Here is a 21,263-nt window from a genome sequence, read left to right on the forward strand (position 1 = left end):
AAAAATACGAGTGAATACACACGCATCAGACAGCTTGCTTGTGCATACAAAAAAAATGTGCCCATTTTACTTCCCTGAAATAAAAGAGCCCTTATTGATTAGGTCCACTTTGGCACTTTTTGTGGTCAGACTGAGTGGTGTGGTGGATTGATTTGAGAGAAATCCTCTTTGTGTACATGAATACGTTCAGTCCACTCCTGGAACTTCTCTGCATGTGTGTGTGTTCGTGTATGCTGATATGTGTCCAGTTTTCTCATGAAGGGGGGGGAAAAATATAACCAAATTTTAGTAAAACGCCTTTAAATTCATTTTTAATAAGAAAATGTTATAACGCTGAACAACAGCTAAAAATATGATTACAATTTTGTTACTTGGCAACATTTCAAATATGGTTTTCATGAACTGAAATGATAAACATAGGATAGGTGGGAAACAGAAACATAAACACAGTAAAATGGAAGCCTGCTTGCTATATATATATATATATTTTTTTTTTTTTTTGCTTATGCATTAAACAGAGCAGTGGCATAAAAATACAATTTAACATTTCAGTTTAAATTATGTTTTTTTAATTTGTTTTCACTGCATTTACTGATCCTGTGTTTTCATGCCTTGACTAAATATCGATGCAAAACAGTTTCAGTTTAACATTAGGACTAAAGCATTTAAAATAAACTTTAAAACACAGCAGGATTGTTTCAAAACAATTTAACATCAGTGCCTCATTTCCATTTATTGCTGGATAGTTATAACATTGAGTTTGCACAGACATGTACAAGTGCTTCATGGTTTTTAAACTTAATCAGTATGAGTTAACAGTCAGACAGGAGAACTTAAGAACTGAATTTGCTGCTGCAGCCACAAAGCAGAGAACCAAAACTTTGACTCTAGAACCACAGTGATATGCAGCGACCTGAAGGGTATATGAAGGGCGCTCCAATAAAACCTGTGAGTGCAAGTTGAAAGAAACAAAGTAAAATAGACTCACACAAGGGTTTGACTTCAAACAGACAAACAGAAAAATGAGGAAAAATTTACTTTGGAGATAGCTTAAAAAACGAAAACAAGTGGACTCACAGGATGAAAGAAAATATGAAGGTTTAACACATGCAGCTGCTCACTCAGCTTTTCTTCTTTCTTCTCCTGCTCAGTCACTCACCCTTTCTCTTTTGGACAGTAAACCCTTTGCAGTTGTACTTTAAGGAAATCATTTTGAATTGGCAGAGAGATGCTGCCAGTGCAGCAGAGAGGAGGATAGTTGGCAGTCAACATTAAAGACATTCGCCTCTGGCAATCAGCGGTAAAAGAAAAAACAAAGTTTCGTATTTTTGCACTTGCCATTGGACATATTTTTATTCATTTGACTCCTGTCTAAAACCCGCACAGCTTTTCTTTTTTACTGTGGCTGGTAGGCCTGTGTGGTACTCACCTCTTTATTTTAGTTGACTATAAGGGTCTTTTTCCAACCTGCAAGGCAGATCTGCAATATTTGCTTAGTTTTTGTAAGAAACAAAAATGGAATGATGCCCCCAAAAGGTTGTAACATACAACAAAGCTGTTAGACAGAAAGGTAGCTGCTGATTTAAAGTATTACATTTGTTAGTCAGTGATGGTTAAAAAAGTGTTCTGATTACAGAGGCTGTTATAAAAAATTAAAGGCCTTACATTCTTTGGAGGGATGCATATCACCTGTCACAGAGTTTTAGCCAAACCTTGACAATGATATTATGCACAATCTCATGCAATGTTTCAAGATGCCACAGTAAGAGTATAAAATGATTGTTTGTAAGATGTTCTAAATGTTTTAAATTATATTTAAATCACAAAATGAACAAAAATTACCACCTTTAACATGCAATAATTGCTGGTTTGGCTGATTGTGTTGAACAACCTGCCCTGTAGCTTGATCTGTTTCCTGTTATCTTCTACTTTTAACACAATAAATACTGATTTCATTGATTTTACAAGTAATATGTGATGGCTGAATTTGGCTTTACTCTGTTATGTGACGACATGCTCCAAACAGAAGTTCCAATTTGCAGACATCCGTTGTGCATCCTACATAATTTCAGCTGTTTGTCTGATATACAAATGAAGTAATAAGGACTAAACTGCTTGGATGTAACGTAGGATACATTCAGCAGGAGATATTTAGGACTAAATGGAGGCTACAACTAGACTCCGGTTTAATCGCTCTCTGGGAAAGTACTTTAGAATTCCTGATATCATTAGAAAATGTTGTGCTCTGAGGTGTTAGACCTGAAAAGAAGCAGCATTAACAGCCATTCTTGAGGCCAAATTGCTTGCTCCCGCCACATTCATTAAGTAGCTTTTCTGTTCGTTGCAACAAAGACATTCTCTGTCTGAATATAAAATTACTCAAAAGCATTCAGACTCAGTGTCGTCCGTGAAAAAGTCGTCCGTGGACCACACAGTAAACAAAAGCAACAGAAACAAATGTGTTTTTCTAACTATTTTATTGTGCGCTAAAGGGAAATTCTGCAAGCTGAATCAAGATTCACCTAGCATTCCTGCCATCTCTATAAAATTGTTGTTTTTTTTTTGTAATAAACAGTACATTTCCCGTGTTGTACTGAAAGCAAAGTTGCATGAGAAATAAAATGTCATGCCTGATATATCGTGGTCTGTGGTTCTGCTTCCCTGGATTGTACAACAAAGGCATTCTCCATCGGGGACTGCTGTCATTTTAACCACATCTGTGTGATTCAACTGATGCTGGGCTGAAAGTGAGAGTACAGAGCTGAGTGGGGAGCGGTGAATATCATGTTAACCAGCTCCCATTCCACTTTATTTCCGCAGTGGAGGAATTTATCAGAGCAGTATGGAGCAAGCAGATAGCGGCGGCCATCTCTGAACCTGTAAACTGCTCAATGCATCTAAACCTTAACCTGTGAATTGTGAGGAGGGAAAGTCGGATGCAGCCAAAACAGATTCTGCTCCTGAAGCGACTCCAACGAGAAGGCAAGTTCAGATTAATAGTTTTCAATTTGCTTTTATTTGCCTCTGGACGAACACATGTGGCACCTTCTGCCACTGCAGCCCCTGACAAAAGCCCTCACATTTATAGATCTCTATGGTCATACAAACAAACAATAGGTTTGTGTCTTGTGTGCCTCCATGAGAGTATTGTTTTCATATACTATATATTAAATAACAGCTTAAAGACTACACCTCAAGAGCCTAGTTCTTATTGGTTTTAGTGGTCCGTATCATATACAGCTGCTCAGCTAAGCCTGACGATGCTCATCTTCTCATTAGAAACCCTATTCATGTCCTCAGTATTATTAGTGAGCTTCTGATAACAGGTCATGTGATGTCTGGGTGCTAAACAGTTTCGCAATTAGAAGAATTTTAATGATCCGTGATGATTATAATGGGCTGTTTGGACAAGACCACGAAAATTACACGAATGTCGTGTAGTGTGCAAACATCTGGAATCATTAATCAGAGGCTGCCCATGTGGATCGGTGGTCATATACTGCGCATCAGGTTTGTTTTCTCATGTTAGCTTCTAGTACATCACAAAAAAGAGAATCAGCTACCCTTTAATGTAAACTCATGGCTCCAGGATAATAAGCACAAAGTCTTTGGAGTAAACTGATTAGGTCAGTAATGAATAAATGCAACTTAACTGGACTTTCTTGTGCAAGTTTGCTGCTCAACAATAATAATTTAACTGCTGAATTACTTTGCAGCCAGTTGCTGTGGGTGTTCTTTTTATTGGTGTGTAAAAGTTCATTTTTTGCTGACGCACGCTTTACTAACCAAGCTTTTTGTCTGGTTGTGCACTGCCACGAGCAAGAAACACCAATTAGATGTATGTCGAAATGATTAGTCTTTGTAAAGAAGCCGCGTTGTGCATGGAATATTCTGAAAGAGCAACAGCTGAGGCTACTGTTTTATTGTAAATTGTTTATAACACTTAATTCACTGTGTATATGATGAAGGTATTTATAATTGGCTTTTTATTTTGGCTGACATGAAAGCTGCCATTTTGATAAAACTATTGAGTTGCTTAACCATCAGCTTTACTTTCTTTTTTTTTTTTTTTACATAAGTTTGGGTTTTGGACAGGTTTGTCTCATTATATAGGACGAGAGAACTGAACATGTGAATATCTATTTTATTCATTTTAGGATAGCACTTTGTCTTTTAAGAAGCAGTCAGTGATCTTACCTATAGAAAAGGATATGGCTCGTGGATCTGCTGCAAGTGGGAGCAGAACTGACAGTTTGCGTCCCTCTTTGGGACATTCCTGTTCTGCAAGTGGACATTTTTGTTCATATTTATGAAAGCATGCTGGAATGATCAGTGACGAGACTGTCAACTGTAGTGATGGCAAAAGAAAACGACTTCGCCCCAGAGAATGTACAATATCACTTTTCAGATTTTTTGTACTGCTCTGCATCATTTCCTCATGTAGTCTTTTCCTTTTGCCTACTTGTCATGTTCCTCCTTAGGCCTCTGTGCTCAGAGCTATACAACTTAATGTCTGTTTTATTTATTGTGTTAATGTGACTGTTAGACTATGGTAAAGCCACTTTCCCTACTTGTTTTACTGGTGGAGATGCAGCTCATGAAAACTTATTGTACTTTCTACAAGAAAATTTTATTTTTTGTAAGATTTACCACTAATTGTCCCTTTCTGAATTTATGACCTGGTGATGATTTTGTGCCACCGATAGATCACATTTCATTTGCCATAGACCTTTTTTTTTCTTTAAGTTTCACTGTTATAAAACAGAAACAACTATTCTTATTCAGGCCAAATTGTTCCTTTTTCTGACACCTCACCTAACAGCTCTGCACCAATTTATTTGTTTATTCACATCTATTTCATTTTTTTTTTTCTTCAACTTTTTATCCTGTCTTGTTTCTTTGCTCCTCTTCCTCGGCTCTGTTTTTGTTTCCCCCCCTTTGAAGTGTTCACTGTCACATGAGGATAGACTGGCATAACACTGACAGAAACTAGGCACTCGCAAGGAAATCCCACCGTGGGCACATATGCGAGGTGGGACTGTACGTGTGACAAGAGAACGTGCAAATTAGATTAGTTTCACCTTTTATGTAAATATGAGAGGTATTACTGTCTGAATGTGTTTATGCTCAATAGATTTATGTGTAATGTATGGGAAAAAATGTTAAGATATTTGCATTTATATGTATATTTAACACATCTCAACAGAAAAATAAATCACTTTCAAGAGGATGTCATTTTGCATGCATACTGAAGTTCCTCCTCTGCAAGATGAGCGTTCACTGTTTACAGTAATCAAATGCTTTGAAGAACATAACTTGAACATGATCTGAGATGACAAGAAACAAAGTGAACAAAGGTAGAGCATGTAAATGATCTGCTTACTATGCATCTGTGAAAATAGTAAACTTCAAAAACGTGCTGCACATTATGTTTTTAATCAGTTTACAGGCAAGAGTAAGTAGACACTTACATTTTGCAAAAGGGCATAAACGTCCTATAGAACACTACCAGATTACACAGGTTTCAGGTTAGTAAGTCAGTCTTTTTGTAGAGAATATTGGACTGTATGTGATGTGAATAGTCACTGCATCATATATACATTAAATCATTTCTCTTTTTATTTTGATTAAATCAAATTACAACGAAATGCTAATCTCAAACAGAGAAACTGACCCCATGGATTTAAGTTATAGTTCTTTGCATGTTAATCCTCTTTGCGTGTACTACGCTTCAGTCGGCGCCATGCTGTTGAGTCATGCACTGCTCTTCAGCCGTCATGCTGCTTACTGCCAATACGTGTTACTGTCATTGTGGCATCGCCCACTGAGCCTGCAGATGCTGAAATAACATAATGAATCCTGTGGAGAGATGGCCACTGGGTGTGCTACACTTGTGTGTGTGTGTGTGTGTGTTTGTGTGTAGGTGAGAGGTCATTCAAAGTGTGCAGAAGGCTTCAGAAAACTCCAGGCAAAGTAATTAGCACAACAGGCTTTGTATGAGTTAGTTTCGGTCTATATATGTATATTGGCAACACTGCAGCTGTTTTCCTCGTTTGCTTCCATCTTGATCATTATTTTGATCTCTCTCTTTTCTTTTACCATCATATACATCTCCACAATTTATGTTGCCTTGGTGATGTATATAAGCCTGGTGATTTATGTAAAATGTGCTGGTTGTCGCATTAGTTGGACAATGATTTGTAGCAAACGCCAAATGCAGACAGGCAGGTTTCAGGAATCAGCAGAACTTTTGGTTAGGAAATAAAGCAACACAGGAGCCAGCAAATCCTTAAATACATAGTGGTTGATAGGAAATCTGATACAACTGAGGAAAACCAGGAAATGTCTGTGCTTGGAAGGGTGATTACTGACAGACAACATGTGTGCTGATTACTAATGAAGTACAGGTGGTATGACAGAAGCTATAGAAACACTAACTAATGAGAACATTTAGTGGTGTAACAATAAAAACTGAACAAGTGAAGAGCCAAATTTGTCAAAATTCACAATAGAACATAAGAAAGACAAGAAAAAGTTTAATACAAAATAAGAAAAAAAAATTGAAACGGAGACCCAGACCATAAGACTGTTTGGAAAGTCCACCAGACTTGGAGATGTATTTGTCTTTTTTTTTTTTTTTTTTTTTTAAAGCTTCTTTGGCAGTTCTCAGACAGTCAGCCACTGATTTGAGCCCTCCTACTGACAACTCAAGTTTACCACAGATTATTTTTGTGAATCTTACACATACAATCTTATCTTTGTAATCATTAACAAGTTAGGTAGATTTTTAATGCTGTATTTTTTTTTTAGCAAAAATGTAACTTGCAAAACAAACCATAACAGAATAAAAAATGGAGCAGTTAAACAAAGATGTAGTCATTTTATGCACAGTCTGCAACCTGTGAGTAAACATAAACTTAATTAATAATGTCATTACAATTTCCTTCTAACATATTGGGGTGTTAACTATGTACACAAAAATATTACCAGAGTGGATCATACTTTCTGTCTTTCTCAGTAATGCAGGACACATGGTCAGTCAGTTACAGAAGAAGATAGAAAAAAATGTGTTTAGGATGTAAGCTAATTTTATAAAAACAACACTTTAAGACTATGTTCACAAAGTTTGATATAAACACAGAGGGAGAAAGTGAGACAAACACAAATGAAGCCAAACTTAATGACAGTCATTAATCTGTCATTAACACTCGCCTCCAATGATGGCTGTCTGCATGCTACTATCTTGGGAACAGCTGACTGGCATGTGTTAATGTGTTAATTTGTTGTGCATTTGTGTAAAAGTGCATGTTTTTGTTGTACCGAAATTAGTGTCTCAATCAAGGAAGGAACTCTCATTGAAGCTGAAAGTGATACTTGTCCCTGCAGATAGCGCTCTTTGTTCCTCTTGTTGGGATGATGAATATTAATAAGTCACCTTGTTATTTTTCAGACAAATTACAGTGATGGTAAACAACACAACAATATTTTAAGACTCATTCCAACAAGCTAAGGCAAGTCGATTTCCGTATTAGATAATGTTGGAGTGATTAATAAAAATGAAGAACATTTTAAAGGGATATCTAATAACCTGATCCTCAAATGTTTTGATGTGAAGTTTTGTGGAAAGGGACAATCAATAGCTTACTTGTTGTAGATAGCTTTTTTAACAATCTCAAGTTGGAGAAATAGACTTTACAACTTGATTGACAAGAAATACAAGTCCAAGTGTGACTAGGACCAGCAGGCAGGTCACTGCTTTGATGCACTGTTTAAATTTAGAACATTTAGTTGAAATTTGAGCTTCTTTGAGAGACTAATGCTAATCAAATGATCATCACAGCATCAAATCTCAATCTTCAAAATCCTCCGGACCTCTTAAGTTTTTTTTTCCTCCCTCAGTTTATAGCTTGATATTTCACAGAGCTTATTGTAGAACCCGTGGTGATTGGTTTCAAAACTATCTTTGGGTTGCACTTGGCAAATCAAAATCAAAAGTGACACAGCTAATTGTGCCTGTAAAAAATGAGAGTATTCCACTAATGACATGGTAGTTATGGGATTATGCAACATGAAAATACCCTAATTTAACAAAGAATGAGGTCAATACAGTGTTTAATCATTGCTAAGCAGCGTGGCTAGCATTTTACTTTGGGTTCAAATAAGAAACACATTTAAAACGTAGGAAAGTAAAATAAAAAAAATTAAAAACAGCTCTCTGATGGGAGCTGGCTCATTTGCTATATCTACCACCAGTTTGTATTTTCTATTTTATGCCTAATTTATCACAACTACTAGGTAATGTGTAAAAAAAAAAGCAATTTAAAAATACATTTATTTTGTCTGTTCAGTCACGGCAATGCCTAAAATAACTCCAAATATTTACTAAATTGTCGTTTGTGATAGTAAAGCAACATTTATTTATTTATTTATTGATAATAACAAGAAATCAAACACAGCAATATACAGCAATATTTTTTTTTTTCTAAAGTTAATCTTTTTCCTATCACAAACCATGGAAGCGCCCTATTTTTAGCTCAGTTGGTATCGCATTGCATAATTGGTCGTCCGTCTGTTTATGTGGATTTCGTTCCCAGTTAAAAAAGCACAGCAATGCTGAGGGACGGAAATAGCATCTAACAGTGGTCGTGGGCAGACGAGGAGACCCACACACTCAGTGCCCGTATCTTATTACCACCATTCACCATCTCAGACAGATAGAGAATGATTAAAAACACTTAGAAAAAAAAAAAAAAGGAAAACAAATGTAATCCACAGCAGATTCCACCATATGGTCCAGTGAATAATTTGATGAATTTGTTTATTTCTTTTTCTGGTTTTAAAAAGAGCTTCTATCTGTAATTGCATCTTTTTATCTTTTTCTTCATTTCTTCTATCTGACCATCATTTCTATAAGAGACCTTAGCTGCCAGGTGTTAGTAAACCAGTAGAACTTTATCTGTTTCTGTTCCTCCAATCTTTCATGCTTCTGCAGTTTATTGACTTGTATTTATTTCAAGGTGACTGATGACAGAATTAATACAAAGTCTTCTGATAATCTCACACCTAAACCCCTGGTAACCCTTTTGCGTGTTGAAATAATTTGTGAGTCAACTTTATTAAATGATTTATAACATAATTAAACCAAAGTGGTGTCCTGTTGAGTGAAAGGCAGAAAACAAATACTGTGTGTCAGTAATAATTTTATTTTATTCTGTAGACTATATGTTAAATTGTGATTTTTGACATGAACTTCAAATTTTCTTGTCAAAATGTGCCTTACTTACAAATAATTGTAAACAGTGATTATGCATGTACAGTTTGCCTGTTATTCTGAGGAACAAGTTTCAACATTTTCAATATTTCCTTTTACCAATAATAGATTTCCAAACAAATATCAAGTTTTAATAAAAGCATAACTTGTGCTACTCATCCAAATATTTCTCTAAATGGCTGTAAATATCTACAAAGAATTCATTTAACCAGGGCACTCTTTTTGTTTTCCATCTAGTTCAACCAAAAGTAAATATATTTGCATGAGAACCGGTGTTGCATCCTGGATTATAGCACAACCTCCCATAACTGTGATAGAAGTGAAGAAAAGAAAGTTATGTTAGGTTCAGCCAGACCCTCTCTGAGTACTGAAGACTAATGGAAACACAACAGAGGGTTCTTATGATTTTATACAGCAGTGGTTGCCACAGCAACAGGGCAGAGTTTGTCTAAAGGAATCCTACTGTATGGCAGCTGTGTGCCGGCCACCTGGGAGGGAAACAGAGTGGGAGACACAAAAGACAGAGAACTCAGTGATTTGGCAAAGTGGAAAGCTGGCCTGTTTGTAATCATTTAAATGACTAATACTCATAATTTGGTCATCTGAATCGTGTTTTAGTATAGTCTTTCCAAGTTTGGAAGACTTTTTGTGTGCAGTTCAACACATTTAAAGACCTTTTGGATCCCTAAATGAAAAAGCACAACTTTGCCCTTTTCAACCGTGAATACAGCTTAGAACTGGCACAGCTTGCCATTCACAGCAGTCCAGCCTCTCGTATACATACAGTCAGAGGGTAGTACCTGTTGATAAGACAATGATCTAATAAGGAACATGTAACAAAACAGAATTTTATGTACTGAGGGAGATAAATGACAGACAAAATGCAGATTAAATATTCAACAAACTAGGACCAGTAAGTTATTCAAAACGCTGCACTGGACCGTTAGCAAGGAGCACATTTGAAATAGTTGGGACTGCGACACTGAGAGGTGTACTTTCAAGCAATGTAACTCACATTTAAGGAAAGAAATTAGCATAAAATCTTTCCAGGCATAATCACCACCGCACTGCTGCTGCAGAAAGATGCTTTGATGTTAATAACAAACTCGAGTTTGCTGACTTGGGCATAAACCAGAAGAATAAGCGATACATGAGTGACATAACAATTCCAGGGACATGGTATTTCTTGTAACACTAAGTTTAAAAAAAAAAGGAATGTGATGGATTTATGAATGATCTAGCATCTTTTTCACACCTACATTTACAACTCAGCATAAATACAGAAACCAGCGACACAAAGCTCTTCACCACACCATCTGCTCAGCTGACATGTACTCTCTGTTTTCACATGCCGAAGCCAACTGGGACTAAGAAAATGGACGCAACAGTTTTTCTTGATACCGTCTGTTGTAGATGTAGTTTGGAGTTTCACTGTCATTAAATTATTGTAAATGCATAGAATAACAAATACCTAAATGTGACTTTTTCTTACTCCTTTCTTTTTACTGCTGTTAATAATTTTGGCAACCAAAGGGCATCTGTAGATACACAGAAAATACTGCATCGTGTTTGGAATGTAACTTTTTGTCGTAGACCTTACCAACACATTCTTGTTACACCTGTTAAATATTAGCAAAAGCCCATCTTGAACTGTATAATCTCTTTTTTTTTTTCACTAATGTTGCAATTTATTAATGGTGTAAACTTGCAGAGATATCAAACTCCAGGCCTTAAGCGCCACTGTCCTGGGAGTTTTAGGTTTTTCTGCTCCAACACACCTAATTCAAATGGTTTAATTACCTCCTCCCCAAATCATCAAGTTCTCCAGGAACATGGCAACAAGTCATCTATTTAAACCAGGTGTTTTAAAGCAAGAACACATCTAAAACATGCAGGACAGCGGCCCCCGAGGAACAGAGTTTGACACCTGTGGTTTAAAGGGATAATTTCACATCTTAGATCAAGCCCCTGTTTCAGGTAAAAAAAGAAAGTCATAAATGATAGACGAAAGAATTAAAATCCCAGCTTTTAACATTATTCTTACCCAAGCAACATTTGTTTCTCCTTTGCTTGTGTGTGAGTGGATGTGTGTGTGTGCATGGGTGTGTGTGGGCACTCTTTTGACCTGACAGCTTAGGCAAGAGAGAAGCTGACATGAGCTGCTGTGAAGCATTACCACATGATATCCCATGACATTTACTGCTGTCCAACACACACACCCGTACCCATAACCCCCAACACACACACATCCACGAAATACACTTCTCGCTTTCTTTATCTAGTCAGTTGTAATGGATCGAAGAACAGCTCATGGAAACCTCCAAGGTAGAAAAGACTTTTCAGCCTCTTTGAGAATTATATGGAGTCGTCCCTTGCAGAAGAAAAACACTCCAACTGAAAACATTTTAAATTAAAATGTATGTTTTCACATGTGAAACACTGGTTTTGTTTATGAGAAACGTGGTTTTGGAACAATTTTCAATATGTTCATGAGATCCCAAGTGGAAAAACATGTTAAATTCATGCATTTTTGTGATGGTGGAAGAAACTGGAAAATAAAATAAAAATGAAAGAAGAAAGTGAATGCACACGAAATATATATATATTTTGTGAGTTGTAAGCTGCACTTAGGGTCTGTCCACAGTAACAAAAAATATCTGCAAACGAATACAAAACAACAAACTTATCCAAACTATGTAAGAATTATCTAAACTAACTTCTCAACACAAAATAGAGCTTAATTTACCAATGTACTAGAATGTTCTTCTGGGAAACCAAATAACATTTCACTGTTTTTCTCTGTTGATTTCTCTTCCATCTGTATTCATTGTGATGATTTACCCCATTTCATAGTCAGTCAGTTGCTATAGAAACTCGAGGTTGTTTGTATATTTGAAGAACAATTAAAAATAATAAAGGAAAAAACCAAGGAAGACAAAGCAGTGAGACGTTGTGGAACAGTTAGGAGAAAGTAATAACCATGTAGAGAGGTATTAAGAATTCATTCAGCCCCTGTGGTCGCACACTTTCAGCTTCCCAGCTCTTCCCAGCTCTGTCACACTGATGCTTTCGGCACATCCATTCCTTTATGGTAATGGTCCCCAGTGCCACTGAATTCTGGCCTTTTTAAACGGATGTGGATTTGTTTCCTGACAGGTCTGTGATCTACTCACTGAATATTTTCCTGCAGCTTTGAATCACACTGTGCTGTCTCTTTTTATTCCACAACAGCAGCTGATTGTGAACGGTTTCAGGTCTCAAATGATTTATTCAGTCAATTCTAGAAACCCTGTTTGCTTCAAGATAAATAGATAGATCAAAACATAGTTGTTGTTTTTTTTTAGTCCAAATAATTGGTGAATACCCACGTCTTTTTGAATACTTAATAGGAACTGTTCCATGGCCCATGTTACTAAAAGCAACCAGTAGTGAGTGACAGCCACTGAATGAATGCAAAGAAAAGTGTGCTTTCAGAAGCACACCACTTTGCAAACCCTCTTTAAAAAGGGGGGACAAAAAGAGGTGAAAAAGTTCTGGAAGTGAAACAGTTTTATAAAGTAATTTCTGAGTTAATCTTCTTTGAGCAACCCTTCTAAAATTGAGCGTTATGCTTTAAACTCTGTCACATTGCAGTTTTGAAGTGTAATATATGTCTGTTACAGAGACAAAAGATAGAGACTCCTTCAAGGAACCTACATTAATTGACTCATTTTTCAGAAGAAGCTAGAGACAGACTGACACTTTGTTACGTGTTGCTTAGGTCTAGGTATTGTGCATGAGAAGGTATCTGAAGATTTCAGCACTAACTCATAGAATCTGTTTGTGTAGACAACATTTGCAAGTGGATATTATCCCTAGTTAATCCTCATAGCCCAAAGGCTGTCATCTTTACTTGGGAGTGGGGAAATAAGAAAGCGCTGACCTTAAATTTTATCCAGCTATGCTTTTCACATTAAAGTATATTTTTGCCTGGAAAAGGCTTTGCTTTTTAGTCGGAGTGTTTTCAGGCAAAACTTGGAGGGTTTCACACAAACTCAGTGTCACCTTTATTTATTTGTTTTATCTTTAATAAGGACTACAGAAAGGGAGAGAGAAAAAGGAGTCAAATGACAAATATATCTATGTGTTCGTGTGTGTCTCTCTGTGTGTATAAGGTAGTCTGTTATATGCTTCTGTGTGTTGATTAATGACATCAGAAATGTGACCAAACAGTAAACATAACCGTGGACTCAAAAATTCCATGACAGCATATCTCTCATTAAAAAGAACTGGGAGTTGCAGGGTCAAAAAGTCTATATTACAAGATTAGTTGGATTTAAGGGTCTTGTAGAAATTCAAAAACACTGGGCTCGAGAATAGTAAGTGTAAGTTACGTACTGTAAAAATTCAAACAGCCACACTCAGCACCTGTCATAAGGTTATATGCCAGAACCTTTAAATACTTTGAAAATTAACAAAAAAACAAACTATCTGATATATTATATACTTTTTTCATGAAGTAAAAACGTCAGTAGAGACATAGAAACAGTTTTCAGTTTTCTGTTGCTCCTTTTAATGTATGCAGACCCAGTAAAGCAAACCTAAGACCCACCTTCCCATTTCATTTCCCTCTCAACTACTGGAGAAGGAAAGTAGACCTTTACAAATCAGCTATGTCCCACTTTCAGAACCAATCCAGGAGGCTGTGGAGAAATTATGGCTGATAATAAAGATCAGGAATTTTGAATTTTCTGTCAAAAAACAAGAAGATTCTGCAGATACTAAAATAAACAAACAAAATAAATTGTAAAAACATGATGGTATGTATTTTTTTGTTTGTTTGTTTTGTTTTTTTAACTTTAAAACACAGCATTCCCAGGAAGCATAGGCTATTTATTCAAACCAGAAGGAAAAAAGAATAAAAATAAGAATAAATATCACTTTTGAACACATTCTCAGCCCTGTCAGACTGATTTAATTTATTCTGATTGCACTGGATTGAATCAGTCTAATCTGCCTGGGGTGTTTAAATGAACCATTTTTTGAATTATTATTTTAGTTTAACAGTTTTGTCTGTTTAAAAGTTGTAAATACAATATTTGTTTAGTTGTATTACGGTCAGACAGCTGCATTGCCTTATTGGATTCTTTAGGAGTTGAAGGTCCAGGTACAGAGCAGTCAAACATCTGTGTCTGTGGTTTCCTGTGATTGACTTTTATTTCTGTAAGAGACAAGTTGAATAGATGCTATCAGTTGAGTTATTTAGAGACTAAACTTTATTACATAGGAAACTTCATAGAAAATCTTTGTAAACAGGTCTTTCCATTATTACCTGCAGATTGCAGTCGTCCTTACATTTCTGTGCAAGCTTGTTTGACTTATGACTCAAACTTTTACTATACATTTCCCCCTCACATTACTCACATGAAGGAAATATCCCAGAATCCAAATGTATATGAGTTAGTTTGCATGTCTCTGCCTATTGTTGTACCTACACTATGTGCAACTGTGCACTTAATAACCACTACATGAGAGCCAGCAGGGATTTCAAAACTAATATTTAAAAGTGTAATCCAATTAAAATGATCTTCTGCATGGTTGTCAGTTTGGCTTTGGAGTGTGTGTGAGGTAAGGTTGGATAAAGTAGTAATATGTGGCAAATTTTGTCTCTTAACCTCTCACACATCTACTTTAACCTGTGAGACATTCACATCGAACGTGCTTGCCTAAGTGTTGAACATTTTGATTTCAATGATCCCCCTCAGCTGACATTTGATGATTTAATGTGAGACTCAGTGTACCTGAGTGTGTGCCCTTCTGTGTGTGTGATAGGAAGTGTGTGAGACTGTGCGTGTGTGTGGGTGGGTGAATGTTAGCGTTTATGCATTTGTACCTGTTGGCGGTTTTTGCACGTGTGCGATTTTTCCTTTTCACGAGTTCTGATAAGTGGGTGTTTGTGTGTAAGGCTCTATGCATGTGTTTATGTGTATGCATGTATTTTGCCCACTCATACCCTATCTTTATCACTTTGTCCAAGCTGAGATGTCTACAGTAACCTGTTTCTTTGATGAAAGGTTGAGGGCCAAGAGGAGCGTGTGGAGAATTCAGTCTTTGCCGGAAATTTTCCCTCTTGAAACCTGCAGGAGCACAGGTTCTCAATTTTTTTTTTTTTTTTTTTTTTTTTTGCTAAGGCTGCTGCCTTGCTGTAGGCTGTATGTTATATGCAGCTGGGGTACCATTTCAGCATCTTGGGCTGTACAGCCTCAGGGAGGGTTTGGACCACCTGGGCAGATCCTCTTTCAAATGCTTGTTAGCCAAGCAGTGCACTCAGTCCCTTAACAATGAATATTGGATCTTTCTGTAAACTCCAGAGGCTTTTGTCTCTCTCTAACTCTCTTTCTCTGGCAAACACTTTGGTCCTAGGCAAGGCAGCTTTATTTGCATAGCACATTTCAGGAACAAGGCAACTCAAAGCTCTTTACATAAACAATTAAAACATTTCGATAAAGTCCTACATGCTCTGCCTATTCTGATATTTACTTTTGTGTATATATATTTTGTATATATTTTACTAACTGACACTCTTAAAAAATGTGGCATCATCACAAAGATAACTTGACTTTTGATTTAAAATATTTTCTCAGAATGGAATGGGACCTTAAAAGGAACCGCTGAACCAGCAGGGATTCATTGTCTCTCTAAAAGACACACCGACAGAAGATATTCAGTTTTTTGAACTGTACCTGTGGCATCTGTTACAACTCATTTATCTTTTTAATTACTGCTTCAATCTTTGTCCGTGTTTAAATGTTTCTGGGCTGAAGAAAAACCCTGGTTGACTGTAAAATTGGACCTGTTATGTTTCATCTTTTATCAGTAAGAAAGAGCTATGGGTAATAAAAGTAAGACATTTACTGAGTATGTAATCAAAATATTTGTTGTGTATCTAAGTAATAATAATAAAATGCTGCACATTTTCTGACTAGTGATTACACAGGAGTCAACATCAGCACCTGTTAGTTGCCTTAATGTTTTGAGGCACTATTCCAGGAGAACATTTTAGAAATGGGATTTTATCTTTCTTTGTTAACAAATACAGGATTATAAATCAAGTATTCGCAGTTGAAACTGACTGAAAATGTACTGGTCTTTGTTTCTATTACGTTTTTGAACCAACTTTTTCTTTAACCAAATCTGTCTCTACGTGGTTCGAACGTGTGAGCATGATGGTAATCCTGCTGAACTGCGTGACCCTGGGGATGTACCAGCCCTGCGAGAACATCGACTGCTCTTCAGACCGGTGCCAAATACTACAGGTACACAACATGTACACATTCAGTGCTTGCAACACTGAGTTTGACTTCCCTAATCTTAGAGGAAACACTACTTTATGTATTTGAATAATGTCTGATTATGAAAATTTCATGCTGTATAAATTGTAAACTGTCGTTGTTGCGTTTTGTTAGAATGTTCTTTTAAAAACTTACTATGTTGGAGTTGTTGTTTCCACCTAATGCCTTTAATGATCATGTGACTTTTACTCCACACTTAACCTTTAGCTGAAGGTGTTACTTTAACTACAAACTAACAGAGTAGAAAAGCTTACAAGTACTCACACCTTGATGCTGGCACTCTTATAATGAAATACACGTTATTTTATTTAAATACTTTTAACCTCCTTAAAACCAGCATAAGAAGATAAGGCATTTGTGAGGATTAATGTGTAGGAGACCTAAAATATGTAAACAAACTTGGCCTCACAGAGCTGAAAGTAAGGGATTTAGAATGTGCTTCCAGTATTTGTTCATTCCCGTGCGCTCGTGTTGATGCATATAAAACACACCAGTTCACATGTACTCTCACGCTGCCCTTTATCCCCGTCTGTATTCCTTCCTTTCAGCTCGACATTGCCTCCCTCTCTTCTTTGCGTTCTCCCTCTTTTGCTGACTCCATGTAACTTCTTTCACTGACTCACTGCTAGCATGTGGTCTTTTTGTTGTAGCAGCATGACTTTTTTTTTTTTTTCCTTGCGCTGTACCTCAACAGTTTTCTCATTCACTGGCAAAACACAGAATCCCTTCTAACTCATGTCAGAGGTGTCTTTAGTGGGTGTAACAGCTGTGAGCGAGTGTGCACGCGTACGTCTTCTGTCTGTTGGTGGAAACTGCTCGTTGAATCACTCTGTTATTCTGTTCTTCAATATCTCACACAACCACATATATAGTAGGAAACACTCACAGCAGATTGATTCAACTCGCTAAGGGGGGTGGCTCTTGAGTTGGACCTAATAGAGTTTCTCTTCCAAGTATCTATAGACCCTGTTCAATATCAACATGGATTTAGTGAGCTACATCCCCCGATCAATATGCCCCCTTTCAGAGAATTTGTTGTTCAGTAGCGTACTGTTTAATACTGGCCCCCTTAGCAAAATCTATGAACTCTGACAAATGTAGCCTTGGAGATATCTGGAGGCCTAAATTTAAGTGAAATACTATAGTTTTCATGTTTAGGTGGATGAATGAATGAATAAAAAAGAAAATCATTGATGATTTAAAGAGGAACTAAAATCAATATTCAATCCAGTTTAGTTCATTTCAGTTACAGATACGTTGCATAAAATGATGACACAAAAATCTCAAGACACTTAAGAGCTAATGTTACATCTCACTGAGCACTTGGAGGGAATAAAACAAAAAACAAACAAAAACAATCTTAATCGAAACCTGGGGAAGTTCAAACTCAGGGAGACAGCCAAGCGCCACAATGAACAATGATGAAAATACACACATTTGACAAAGCAAACAAATAAAATAAATAAACAATACACATTTACAATGCAAAATAAAAATATTGTAAATATTTATAAAATATTGGCTGCACAAGTCACTATAATTTTTTTGTGACTGGGGTTGTTCTGAAATAGTAGCAATATACTGAATGCTTTTCCACCAGTAGTTACCTTTAATAGAGTCAATTTGAAAACACGGTTTTAAAAGGAACATGTTCTAACCACAGACTGTAATGAGTCAAACAACAACAGTTTTCAGTGTAAATGCTTATTTGATGCAAAAGTGATGCTACGTAAAAGTTTAACTAAGGCATTTTTTTAAACTATGACAGAATTGTGGAGATGAATTAATAGAATTTGAGTTGTTTTAGATGATAATAATTCCTTTTTTTTACTCATAACTGTCTCAGCTAACAAAGAATATGAACAAAAAACATGTTGTAGTCAAAAGGAGCAACATAAAATTGTTGGTACTGGTATTATCGGAACAAGAACTATATCAGTATCAAGGGAGAAATGTTTTGTTTTTTTTCGTTAGCAAGTGTTTTATTTTTCTTGGGTTGGTAACTTTTACCAAACTTATTGCTGCATCCATAATTCTGATGAGAGCAAGTCAAGGTTGCAGACTTTTGCCATTTATACACAGTGAACAGCCAGTATTATACCCCACATTCCTCCAGGACTTTAGCAAAGCGCCTCTTTTCAGTCAACTACTGCATCACAAAACAAACAACAATGTTCAGTTTCCGATCAGATCATATTGCCTACAGTTCTTCACTCTAAAAATCAAATTACAGGCAACACCAAGCGCGTCAGTTCATTTCTAATCTCCGTTTTACACACAAACGAACATGAGTTAATCAAGTCTTTTTGTTCACAACAATAGTAGCATGCCAACAGCAGGCTGAGATCTTTCCTTTTTACTGTTGTTCTTTTAATTAGATGCTTGATTAAAGCAGGGTGGGTGATCGGGGGTGTCCATGTGAGGATTATCTGTGATTACTGTTCAAACAAATTATTTTCCATTACCCTACCATTTAGGGCAAACTGCTTGATTTCTCTAAGGGTTTGGAGCAGAGTGGGGGCAAGAAAAGCGGACAGACGTAAAAATTTAATAAAGAAAATAGAAATTGGGAGGTAGTGATTATATATAAAATCAGGAAAAAAAAAAAAAAATTAAGTTTTATCTTTAGACAGGATTGACTTATTGTGCCAGTTTTTTAATCTAAATTGGCAAGTTGAATTGAGGTAATAATAGTTTGCCTTGAAATATGACAATTTGTTTTGAAGAAGTTAAGAGAAAAACAAAATCCACCATCTGTTAAGAATTATAAAAAGTTACCTGTAAGTGACAGTAACTGCACAGTTCAATGAGCTCAATAGCTTTTCACTCATCGGGGAGCAAAGAAGTATTTTCTGAAAGATTTTGAATGGAATCTAATCTGAAATGCGAAACCTGTCACTTTGTATACTCGAGAGCCAACAGTTAGTTTATTAATAATAGTCCAAATAAAACACAAATTTAAACCTGAAGCAGAGACAAGAAGAAGGTTTGTTCCTTTTTCAAACTGAGGCAACTTGAGGAGTTATAAATTGTAAATCTGTAGAGTTTGAAAAATTCAACCATGAATTTATAAAAATGTGCTTGCTTGAAAATATATAAACAATTCATATAGTGGTTTCACATAAACAAAAGGATTGATCCACCTTGTCTTACAAGTCCTAAAAATAAGAATAAAACACCAGTGGTTCTCTTTTTTAAATAATCTCTTTTTAAATAATCAATGACCTAACTAAAATCTAAAGGTGTGATAGACTCCAACTTTATGTATGCCACCTTCATGCAGTACAAAGGGAGTTAGTTTGTATTTTTGTTTTTAATACCAGCATTGTTAACAGGCGCTAGTCATATTTTTTTGTTCCCTTTCCCAAAGGTGAATAATTAATATCTGTTAGCTCGTTAGTGGAAAAGGCAGCAAGAACTGACATTTCTTCCTAATTCCTTTTGAACACCCCGTTTCTTCTTTTTTTTTCTGACAGGCCTTTGATGCATTCATCTACATGTTCTTTGCTCTGGAGATGGTTGTAAAGATGGTCGCTCTGGGAATCTTTGGTCGGCGTTGTTACCTCGGGGACACGTGGAACCGGCTGGATTTCTTTATCGTCATGGCAGGGTGAGAAATTCCTTCTCCTTTTTTTTTTTTTTGATCTTTCTTCTAGGTCAGGAAACACACTGGTGTACACAGCTAGTCTATGTGCAGGAAGACTGAGTGACTGACATGAGAAATTTCAGGTGAATTATTGTATAAATAAATGCACAATTGCCATATAGTAACCTCAGAACTTATATTAAACAAATATGTATGATTAAATTTAAACACAAATAAATTATATAGAGACATGCTCACCTTCTCAAAAGTCCTTGCCCGATAATATAAATGTTTAATTCCACATAACTGTACAGTGAATTTAAATCATTCAAATGTTCAAATATTTAATTTTGACTTATTGTGGCTCTATTTAAAGGCTGGGTCCTGAATTTCTTTTTTTGTCTCTAACTTATTTGTCTTCCTGACGTGATCCATTACGTCGCCATGCATGGCTGATCACACCACCGTTAAATATGTAGCATACCATCGAATATTGATAAGTTGATCATCTCCGGTTCTCACCTGGGACCTTGGCAGCAATAATGCAGTGATGGTACAATTCAGCTGAGCTCATCACTGTAACAGAATTGAATGAATCAGCTGAAATTACCCCGTCATAAATTTTACATTCATTCTCACTCATGCTGATGACCTGAAGTAGAATGAACTAAACTCTGGATAGAGAGATAAAATCACTTAAACAAACCATTTTTTTTTTGTTATTTTGAGGAGTGTTTGAATACACACATCAAAGCTTTTCAATATTTTTGGTATATTATATGTTGTAATAGTTATGTAGACTCTCACTGAGAATTTGTGAATGAAAAACACAGATACATAATTTCTAAAAATGTCTATATATGCAAAGGATGTGACAAGGTCACATCTGTAGTAAACATCTAAGCTCAAATTTAGAATAAACATCAGCATTTAGCCAACAGTAACAAGAGTAAATGCATCAATAAGGATTGACCATGCCGTATTTGCTATTTTTTTCTAAAGTGTGCGTTTTTTTCCGGTTGACATGAATTTTTAACCACAATGTTGGCAACTAAAAAGTGGGTGAAAAAGATTC

At 36.2% G+C, this 21,263-nt stretch overlaps 1 protein-coding gene across 1 annotated transcript in view; it reads left to right on the top strand.

Annotated features, from left to right (window-relative positions):
* Positions 1-16,435: 16,435 nt before the first annotated feature.
* LOC108231691 (voltage-dependent T-type calcium channel subunit alpha-1I) overlaps positions 16,436-21,263 on the top strand; it is a 101,733-nt gene continuing 96,905 nt past the window's right edge. The window contains exons 1-2 of the mRNA XM_017408936.3: positions 16,436-16,566; positions 20,079-20,212. Coding sequence (XP_017264425.2) covers positions 16,474-16,566; positions 20,079-20,212 — 227 coding nt within the window. The 5' untranslated portion in view covers positions 16,436-16,473. The remainder of the gene's footprint in view (positions 16,567-20,078; positions 20,213-21,263) is intronic.

Source organism: Kryptolebias marmoratus, linkage group LG3 (assembly GCF_001649575.2).
Source record: "Kryptolebias marmoratus isolate JLee-2015 linkage group LG3, ASM164957v2, whole genome shotgun sequence".
Lineage (NCBI taxonomy): Eukaryota > Metazoa > Chordata > Actinopteri > Cyprinodontiformes > Rivulidae > Kryptolebias > Kryptolebias marmoratus.